This window comes from Cottoperca gobio, chromosome 10, assembly GCF_900634415.1.
Source record: "Cottoperca gobio chromosome 10, fCotGob3.1, whole genome shotgun sequence".
NCBI lineage: Eukaryota > Metazoa > Chordata > Actinopteri > Perciformes > Bovichtidae > Cottoperca > Cottoperca gobio.
Genome location: NC_041364.1, coordinates 1,678,989 through 1,689,981, shown reverse-complemented (window position 1 = coordinate 1,689,981; position 10,993 = coordinate 1,678,989). Strand labels below are relative to the sequence as shown.

General features: G+C 43.1%; 1 protein-coding gene across 1 annotated transcript in view; it reads left to right on the top strand.

The window, feature by feature from the left end:
* The first annotated feature begins 405 nt into the window (after nucleotides 1-405).
* The window catches only part of fat2 (FAT atypical cadherin 2), a 71,759-nt gene continuing 61,171 nt past the window's right edge, over nucleotides 406-10,993 (top strand). Inside the window, 2 exon segments of the mRNA XM_029441868.1 lie at nucleotides 406-3,658; nucleotides 5,103-5,414. Of these exon segments, the coding sequence (XP_029297728.1) occupies nucleotides 406-3,658; nucleotides 5,103-5,414 (3,565 nt within the window).

Below are 10,993 nucleotides of genomic sequence, written 5' to 3'. Positions count from 1 at the left end.
AAGGAATAATTATGTGGGAGTGTGTGGGCTGCCTCCTGTCTGAAAGGGCTCAGAGGAAACTTTCTGGTCCAGAAACAAAGTGTTGTTTTATTTTGCATTCTTTTTTTTGGTCAAGTCAAGTTGGGACAGGAGTCAGATACCTCGCCATAGGCTTCCCCTCTGCTGTCATGTCTTTGTGTGTTCTGAGTCCGTGTTGTATTCTTTTTGGAGCTTGGGGAAAAATTATAGGTCTATTTACAAAATAGTGTCGGTGCAAGAGTTCTATGTGTTCCGTGTGTTTTTGCAGATATGCAAGATGAAACTATTTACTCAAGGAAACTAAAGACTTCTCCTTTTCCTGATTTTATAACACATTTCCTGACATGTATTTGTTTTTACTTCCTTTTCACAGGTCTGAGGATCTTCATGGAGGTACCAAAGATGGCAGCTTTAGGAACAACTCTCCTTACTTTAGCATCAGTCCTCCTGCACGTGGCGAGATGTCAGGGGAACATGGGTAAAGGAAAGGACAGCTTGCCGCTGAGATTCACACATCATCTCTACAACGTCACCATCAACGAGAACTCTGCCCCGCGGGCGTACGTTGAGACGTCAGAGAAGATGGGCATTGAAGTGACAGATGTGTTCTGGGAAATCAAATATAATGTGGTCTCAGGTGATGACGATGGCCTTTTCCAAGCAGAGGCGGTTGTAGTTGGGGATTTTTGCTTCCTCAGGATCAAAACACGCAGCAGTAACTCAGCACAGCTCAACAGGGAGGTCAGAGACGCGTACATTCTCACTGTTGCGGCGACCGAAAGCACTTTTGACTTCCAGACGAAGACTAAGGTGTTTGTCCAGGTGCTTGACACTAACGACCTAAAGCCTCTTTTCTATCCTGCCTCATACAACAAGGCTATCAGGGAGGACAGTCCACTTAAGTCAAATGTTGTGATAGTTAGTGCAACAGACGCCGACATTGGGAGCAACGCCCAGTTTTATTACTCTTTCACCAGCAGATCTCATCCCTTTGTCGTCGACCCTTTCACAGGCACAGTCAGTCTTGTCAAGAAGCTCAATCACACCCGCACAGAGAGGTACGACCTCACGGTTTTAGCTGAGGACAGGACAAAGAAGATATCTGGCGTTCAAAAATTTGGTAATGTTGCCAGGGTAACAATAAATGTACAAAAGATGGCCATGGGGTTTCCAGTTATCACACCGCCCCCCAAACACACATTCTCTACAGACGGCAAAATAACTATCAATGTCCACGTAGAGGCCGGAGTTAAGCCTGTGGAATCCCTTAATATTGTTGGAGGGGATCCCCACAAGAGTTTTGAGATAATTCCTTTTGGTGTGCAGGGCAGTGACTTCCAAGTAATCTCAACAAAGAGGACTATCTGGTCTAAAACTCCTTTTGGGTTGAATCTGTCCCTTCAAGCTAAAGACAGGAGCTTCCCGAGCTTACACTCTCCTGTTGCACAAATCCACATTCCGGCCTATCATTACAGCCCGTTGGCATTTTTAGAGGACACCTACATTGTCACACTTAGTGAGTTTTCACCCCCTAAAACTCACGTGGTTAAGGTTTCTGTCACCTCAGTACCTTATAATGTTACCTTTAGTATCAAAAATAATCCAGACAGCACTAAATTCAAGATAAATCCCAAAACAGGAATTATCATAACAACAGAGAAATTTGACTATGAGAGAAAGGAGCGGTACGAGTTCGATGTTGTGGCCAATTATGGTGACGCTGAGACTCACATAGTGATCGAGATAACCGATGAAAACGACAACAGCCCACAGTTCACTCACTCCTCCTATCAAGCCACGCTGGATGAAAACACTCCTGTTGGCAGCAGCGTTTTGAAAGTAGCTGCCACAGACAAAGATAAAGGCAAAAACGGCTTTGTGACTTACGCTATTGCGAATGCAGGCCCCTTACCTTTTATAATAGACCCATTCACAGGTGTCATCTCAACCTCTGAACACTTAGACTACGAGCTGATGAAACGGCGGTACCACCTGAGAGTTTGGGCGTCAGACAGTGGCAGCCCCTTCAGTCAGGTCAGCGAATGCCCCGTGACGATAACCCTGAACAACGTCAACGACAACATCCCTCTGTTTGAGAGGGTGGGCTGCAACACCACTGTACCTCAAGACTTACTCGTGGGACACACCATCGCTGAGCTGTCAGCCATTGATGTAGATGAGCTGCAGCAGTTGAGGTATGTCTTCGAGTCGGGAAATGAGCTACAAGTATTTGATATTGACCCGGTGACAGGAGCCGTCACCCTGAAGCAACCAATTCCTGTGCGAGCAGGTTCGTTCGACTTGAGAGTTGTAGCCACTGATGGCACACATTTCTCTGAAGCTTCACTTGTCAGGGTTACTGTCACTAACAGAGGTGATGACGCAACACTGCACTGCCAGGAAACGGGCATTTTCAAACAGCTGACCGATAAACTGATTGAGTCGATCAAACCCATTTTAACAAATCAAGAGGAAGACACGTTCTCTGATATTCACATCACCAACCGACATTCTCCCAAGTTCGACCTGGGCCTCCCGGGTTCAATCGACCTGATTGAGGACCATCCACTGAATTCCTCCATTATTCAGTTCAAGGCAACAGACACTGACACTGGGTTTAATAGTAAGCTGGTATACACCTTATCGAGTGGGAATGAAGATGGCTGTTTCTCCATTGACATGTTCTCTGGTGACCTTCAGCTAGTTTGCCCATTAGACAGAGAGAGTAAAGAGTTTTATGTTTTGAACATCACCGTTTATGATTTGGGGATACCGCAAACATCTGCATGGAAGTTTGTTGCCGTGAATGTCATGGACGTCAATGACAATCCTCCTGTTTTTGATCAGCCTAGATATGTGATACGTGTGCCTGAAAACACAGAGGAGGACTCCATTATTTTTACAGCTCATGCTATAGATTTTGATGTAGATGCGAGTGGTAATGTCCAATACTCCCTGCTCACGTCTACTGACATGTTCAGAATTGATGAAGTGACTGGTGAGGTGATGGTGACGGGTGGTTTGGATCGAGAAACCTCACCCAGGCATGACCTCAGGATTGAAGCCAGAGACCAAGCCAAGCCCGGCCCTCAGTTGTTCTCCATGATTGACCTTGTGGTGGTTTTGCAAGATATAAATGACAACCCACCCAAGTTTGTACCCAAAGTTTACAAAATAAAAGTACCAGAGGATGTACCCGTGGGCACTCTCCTCGTCTGGGTTGAGAGTGTTGACTTGGATTTGGGCAGCGGAGGCATTGTCACCTACAACCTCAAGAACACGGAGGGCGGGATCTTTCAACTCGACCCCTCTACGGGCGCCTTGTTCCTGGAGAGGGAGCTGGACTTTGAGAGAAGGCCAATTTACAACCTCACAGTCCGGGCCGTGGACCATGGCCTCCCTCGCTCCCTCTCCTCCTCCTGCTTTGTGGAGATTCAGGTTCTGGATGTCAACGAAAACCTTAACAGGCCTATGTTCTCAGAGTTTGTGTTTGAAGCCGGGTTGATGGAGGATGCAGTAGTGGGGACATCAGTGGTCACGCTCACAGCTTCAGACAAGGACCTGGGCAGAGATGGAGTTGTCCGGTACCACATCCATGAAGGCTCGGGTCTGGGAGTGTTCACCATTGATGAGGAAACAGGTACAACAACACTGTAGTTCTGCCTTTTTGTAGTTGGTGGTTGTATTGTTAGTAATAGGAGGAAAATGGGAACATAATGTTTTCTCTTGATCTACAGTAGGGCTCTATGTAATAGGTCAGAATGAATTCAAAACAATCCTGTACAGCCTGATCCTACACTATGTTATTGAATTGACTTATTTGCCTAACATCGGTGACCAATGGAGCTAATATTGCTAATATATAATGTTATGTTGCTGTGTTACTGTTGCATTTTGAAAAAAACAGCCTTGACTTCAATCAAAATGTATTATCTATGTATGTATCTAAGATTTCCAGAAGTTACAGGACCAAGAACCAAGAAATAGTGTTGAATTTAAGCAGCTCATTACAGATATAAAAATTGTTTATTTTATTTTGCTTTGTAAAGATAGTTCATCCATGTTGGCTTGAATGTTGAATGTAAGTTCATACTTGACCTTGGAAACAACAGTTGGCAAACTTACCACAAGTCATTAAAATGCTCAGAATAATGAAAATGTGAACTTTTACATTTCCAAGACAACTGGGCAAAATGTATTTTACAAGAAACATCTACTAAGATGAGTGAGATTGTTTTGCCAACTCTTGTTTCCAAGGTCAAAAATGACCTTACAATCTGAACATAGTGTGTTTTTTATGATTTAGATGTGTGTTGCAATGAATGAGCGGCAGCAGTATTCAGTAGTAGGCAGGTCAAAGGTCAGATTCAGGTTGAATACCATGATTTAAAATGCAGATAAACGTCGCCCAGTAAAGTTTTTGTAAGCCAGCACACTGACATGCCTACACCATGTTGTCAGAAAGTCTTTACAGCAATTCATTTCATTTCCTCATGTAGTTATGCAACGTGACCATATTTCCTCTGAGCTGTTTCAAGGCGGTTTGTCTATTTTCCCATCAGCATATCCTTTGCGGAGGATACCCTGCGACCTCTCAACATTTTGTTCTACATTCCATTAGTCTGCTGCTGCACTTAAAGCTCAGATAAAATCAGGGCAAATAGAGTTTTCTGTCATATGGAACCATTCTGAAATTTATCTCCTTTTCTGTGTCGTGTCTTTTTTTCCAAGCTCTGCCTCGGGGTGTCCAAATTTAAACTACTTCTGAAGGAAACTATGTGCAGGAAAGTCGACTTCCCTTGCTTTTAGACCCCCGGCATACCATATCTGACTTGTGGTCTCCAGCTTCTTGTATGCTAAAGGAATTTTAGATTTGTTTTGGCAACACAAATGTGCCAATCCAGACGTTTAAGAATGCTGACGTAAACTAGATGAAAGTCATGTTGATTGATAATCCGTCCGGATGGTTAAAGTTAATACATTTTAAATGGATTAAAATGATAAGTGATGCATTCCTCATCAGCAGGTTTAAACTGCTTCTCTGAACAGTAATTCCTAATTCCCCGCCCTTTCACGTGTCTCAGGTGTGATCCGTACGACAGAGAAGTTGGACCGCGAGACGATACCGCACTACTGGCTTTCTGTATACGTCACTGATCTGGGGACCGAGCCTCTGATGTCCTGGACTCACGTCTTCCTGGAGGTCCTGGACGTAAACGATAACGCTCCAGAACTTTCTCAGCCGGTGTATTTTGCATCCGTCCAGGAGAACGTGCGCACGGTCAAGTCCGTCGTCCAGGTGTCGGCCACAGACGCGGACACTTCCTCTGAGGGGAAGCTTTCCTTCCAGATGCTAGAATCTCACCGGACGTTCTTCGATGTGGATCCAACAACAGGTAATTAATTAAGAGTGAATGAGAAGAAAAATGGTCTGCTATAGAAGTCAACAATGGCAAAACATGTACTGGCTTCCAGTGGTATTGCAAGTCACCTTCTTTAAACAGTTGACAAACATGTAATTCTCATTTATTGTGTAGATTTTCTTTCTATTTTACTAAAAGATATTCAGGAATCAACATAAGTTGACATGTTGCCGTTACAGCACAAGGCTTTCATTGTAAAGTAAAGGCCTAGTCTACACTTACACGGGGATTTTAATGCTTCATGTGTCTGGAGGCATAACGTTATCAGGTTGCCGTCAATCCGTCCCCTTCTTGTGAACGTTATCTCAGGAATGCCTTCAGGGGATTTCTTCAAATTTGTCACAAACGTCGTCTTGCATGTAAGGATTAACGGATTAGATTTTGATACCTCACAAAGCATGTTTTTGGCCATAACTCAAGAATGTATATGCTGATTATGACAATTTTACACACATTTTAGGATAAAATGCTGTATATTTTGTAGAAACATGGATGTAAACTGCAACTTGACTGGTTGGTCAAGACATACAACTACAAGGCAGTAATTCTAGTTTTAAAATGTTGCTTTTCTCTTCGTTCTGGCCTTTGGTCCACACCCAAACAGCATTGTAGGTCACTGTAATGGGTTTTGAATGTGTGGTTTGTGTGTGGCCCAACCTGCCCTCTGGCCCTGACAGCGCTTTAGGTGTAAATATTTTAATGTTCGGCCCTGAACAGGTAGATATACAGTTACTCTGGCATATAGGATGTAATTGGATCATCCTCTCATTTCATAGGCAGCTCGCTCCATTGTGATTGATTTACATTTCGATTCAAACTCCCCATGTGAATATAAAACATGTGGAGGGCCTCTATGCTTTCTCTTTCACAAATTGCTTCCACATACCTGTACGTGTCACCATGTCCCCATGGCAGATTTACGTTCAGGGGCATAACTGCAGCTGTAAAACCCAACAGCGAGTTATTTCCCACAAAGGATGGTTGATTTGAGTGATTTGTCCTAATGCACTGTTGCAAGTCTGAGCAGAGCTAGCCATGCAGAAACCTGGATGTGTCACAGATAGGACAAAGCTGAAAATGAAACTTCATAATGAGAAACACCTTCAGAGGTCGCTCACAAAGTCACTCATCTGTGATCTGAAAGGATTTCTGGAGAAAAAGCAAAACTTGCAGGGTTAGTAAAGGCCTGTAACTCCCCTTCAGGTATTTGCATGTTAATCTTTGACAGTTGCAACTGAGTCATCTGCTGCGGACTTTGATGTTCAGGCAAATTAGTGCAGCATTAGCTTTGACGCTGCAAGCTGCTACAAGCTGCTACAAGCCCTGTCCTCTTCATATAATCTCCAGGTAGCTCTGGTGTTTGTCCTTGCCCTAAAGCCAGTGTGCCAAAGGATTACAGACGGAGGGCGAGCTGTGTTTAGTGGAGAAGCGTCACACAGAGGCGGGGAGGACAGGAGGTGTTGAAACAGCCGGAGAGTTTCGCATTAAAACAAGTCATTTTCGTGTATTTGACTTTCATGTAGAATGTATTCAAGCACAGGATGAAAAATGTGTTTGGTTGAAAAGAGTTATTGTGTCTGTGTGTGCTTTTTACTCTGAGGATGTACAGCTGTACTGAGGTGTTCTTAATGAGGATGTGATTCATAGAGAAAAGCTGCTCAACTGGATTCTTTATTCTCATATTGGGTGAGAATTAGTCTTCCATGGGTCCTCATAAAATAATAATAGGAATAAAGAATAACAATCAATGTTCTTAATGACACAGAACTGGTGCCACAAGAAAAGACATGACTAACCACATAAACGTCAGAGAATAAGTGAACTGATTACGCAAACTAAAGGCTAAACTCTAAAACTGTCAGAAACAGTAAAAAGGAACTGAAAAACTACAATTAAAACAACACTGTCTCCAGAAAGACATTACAAGGCCAAATGTATGTGGACAAACTCAGACAGGTTTTGGTCTTTGGGTCCCGTTAAAGCTTTGATAGTTAAAACAATGATAGTTTAGACAAACAGTTTGTGTTTCCTGTTTCAACATGAATACAGCCGTACACAAAGCCATCTCCATGAAGAAATCGTTGTTTTGGTGTAGAAGAACTTGGCGGGCCCGCACAGAGCTCTGACCTCGACTGGGATGACCCCGTCCCAACTAGGAATGGCTCTGTACCACTTTTGCATATCGCATACCGCTACCTAGATTATCTGATAATACCGATACCAATCTGACAACATGAGTCAGTCATACAATACAATTTAGGGAGCGGGTACCTCAATGGCGGTTGTTGACAGATAGTTTGGGCTAATGGATCCTATCGGATTATATATACTTTTGCCTTCTCCGATATCTGATCCAGTGATTTCCGCCAGCATCGGACGAGCATCAGCTCTTTGCATCCCGAACTCTCTAAAGCTCTTGTGTCTTGAACTGCAGCCCTTTAATGCACATTAATGCACAATTGCATGGTCAACAATCCCACGAGTGTAATATTAAGTAACGTGTCCACATACTTTAGGACACAGGGTTTCAATCTAAATGGAATTTTGCATGTGTGGTGCAAAAACCATTAAGACAACAAATAATACAACGCATATCTGATATCAGCGTTCACAGATCGTGTACGTGAGGATTGTGATTCTTTGAATTACATTGCAGTGGTGTTGAAACCCGATCTGTAGAACATGATCCACCTTGTCTTATTTTCACAAATGAACCCACTATTACTAATGTGCAGCTCGCTGGCTGCTGTAGAAACCTCTCGTGCCTGGACAGGATGAGATGACTCACAGCTGTTTGAGCTCTTACCCTCCTGAAGCGTGTATATACTTAATACATTGTTCATCTGATTCAACCTTAAAGAAGTCTCAGCAGGGAAGGATGTGCTCCGAGCAAAATGAAATCCTGTCCAATATGTTTTTATTGAGCTGTTGTAGTTTGTGCTGCAGAGAACGAGCCGCCCAATGACCGAACGTCAGCATCTCTCGGCTTCAGTTCAGCGCAGGTTTCAGGATGTGTCTCAGAGCTTGTTGGCCGATTCATTAGCATTTTGCAACAGAAAATTCCTAAAGATTATTGCAGAGCCTCTAAGATCCTTAAAATATATTAAACTATATTCTATTTGTTCTGCTTTATTTTCTGTTTTTAATATTTAATATTTACAAGCCACAAACTGAGAACAGTTTATCATTAAGCTGCTTATATTACATTATTCTTCCTGTTGCAAACATTTCTCATCTGTGCCATAGAGATCAGAGTTACCATGAACGTGCACACACACACACACACACACACACACACACACACACACACACACACACACACACACACACACACACACACACACACAGCTCATTAAAGTGATATTTTAATAAATTACTGAACAGAGACGTCAGAAAGTATTGAGCAACATCTTGACGAACACATCGTTGGGTTTAATCTTTTCATGGATTGTTGACAATGAGAAGAAATATAATAACCGCAGCTTCATTATTTGTTTCACTCCTTTATAAATGTAGGATAATAGAAAATCTTTCACATTTTCAACTGAAGCTCGAGTGTCTTTGCTTCCTTTAGCGCCACATGAAGCACATCCGTCTGTCTTTCCACTGACTTTGTAAACATTTGCTCAGACTTTTAAGATTCACATTCTGTGTCTGCGCTCACCTTGAGAAAGTTTTCCCTCAGAATGGCTGCAATGATCAGATAACATAACTAGTAAGTCATGCAGACGAGACGCAGTGTTTCCCATCTCAGGTCAGATCAGATGGTGTGATCCGATAACGAGGGGCACTTTAAGGCCCAGGGTGCAAGCTTAGTGTATTCGCTCTCGCAATTAGTGAATAATTGGGCTGTTGCTGCTGTTTTCCGGAGCTTGTTTACAGACACAACTTGATTTGCATACGTTTATCATTGAAGAAGTCATTTTGTATTCTTAGTTCAAGAAAGAAATTCTCTGTCTAAACTTTCCCGAGTGAATTTAGACCGCTGCCTTGAAATCTTAAAACGTTTGACTCGCTCTGTGCGCCCGACTCTTCTTCCCCCTCCCTCATTGACATTGCTGAACTGTTGCTCAGAAATCATTTAAGACGCCTCCCTTGCAAATGTGATTGTGACAGGGGCTCGCTGAGTAAAATAAAGTATACATTTAAACAAAAACAAAGCTGCGAAGTAGCCGCTGCAGAATAACCAAGTGGTCGTGAAACAAACAAACCAGGCCCTGACACGCCGGACAACGGCGTTTACCTTCACATGGTTTTGACAGCAGTCCAGCACGGCTGAGTGAAAACAGACGACGAGGGAGAGACCCGGCGTTCTCCCTGATTCCCATGTCAGCACTAATGACAAAAGCACACTTTCTAACGTGCCCCACCTGTCCTCATAATGTCCTCCCAGCAGGGCTTGTTTGCACGCTCGTAAAAGGCCTGAATGACCCTCTGCAGACTCTTTCACTGCACCAGAACCTCAGCTGTCTCCAGAGAGAAGCTCCCCCCTCCCCCAAACACCTCTCTCTGTTCTACACTAATCTGTGAGAAGAACATTACACATGCTCACATTGTTGTGATTTTCAAATAATCCTCTTTTTGCTCTGCGACAAGTACACCTGTTCAAGTTTTGCCCTTAGGCTCGTCCGTGTCCACAAGCGTCCGCACACGCCGTCTGCATACGTATGAACGTGTCGGCCTTGCACACACACAATGTCAAAAGAAAGTGTGCAAGATAACAGAGACGTAATACCAAGGTGTAGAGGTAGAAGAGTAATTCACACCCCTAACTACGTACAGGTAGAGAGAGACAAAGTATTCCATTATGCATATTATTATTACTGATGCATTAGAGGTTCAATGTGATTCAGTCGACCCCCCCGGATCGTACACAGGTTGGACCCAGCGCTCCATCAGCCCGCCTGCATAAAAGAATGAGAAGGACTCGTCGTCCAGCCAAATTGAGCAAATCAGCTTAAAGAGCAATGTGGATTAAAGACACGTGTTGAATAAGTGCATTAAATGCATCAACAACAGTTAGAATAATAACACGAAGGCTCAGCACTAACACCCGTTCTCACTATTTGTTTTCCTACACATTGATCGAAGCCTCTTGGATCGATCCCAACTATGTGCTTTACATTCTGCCCCAAACATTACTCACACTTAGTGTAATTAAAACGTGAGAATGAACAGTGGGGGAAGATTTGCATTGTACTTGGAGTTCTGCCCGTTTGTACACCTGTGTACACCTGGCCTTCAGCCTAACAGAAACCAACCTGCTGAAACGCTGAAACACTGAAACACTGTGATTCTTTTATAGTTGTACAAGTTGTATCTGTCGACTTTTAGATGTTTCTGTCAACAGATCATTTTCCTCTGAATTTTAATATCCACAACTAAACCAAAAAATCATGTTTGACTGTGAAAACGTTTTCCACATTCGTACCCTGTGAAGGTTTAACGATATAAACTCTTTCAGCTGTCTTACTTTATTTTGTCTCATGAAAAGTTAAATCAACAGATTTATTTCAGATGTTTTGTTCGTAACATTAAGTTAACAAGAATAA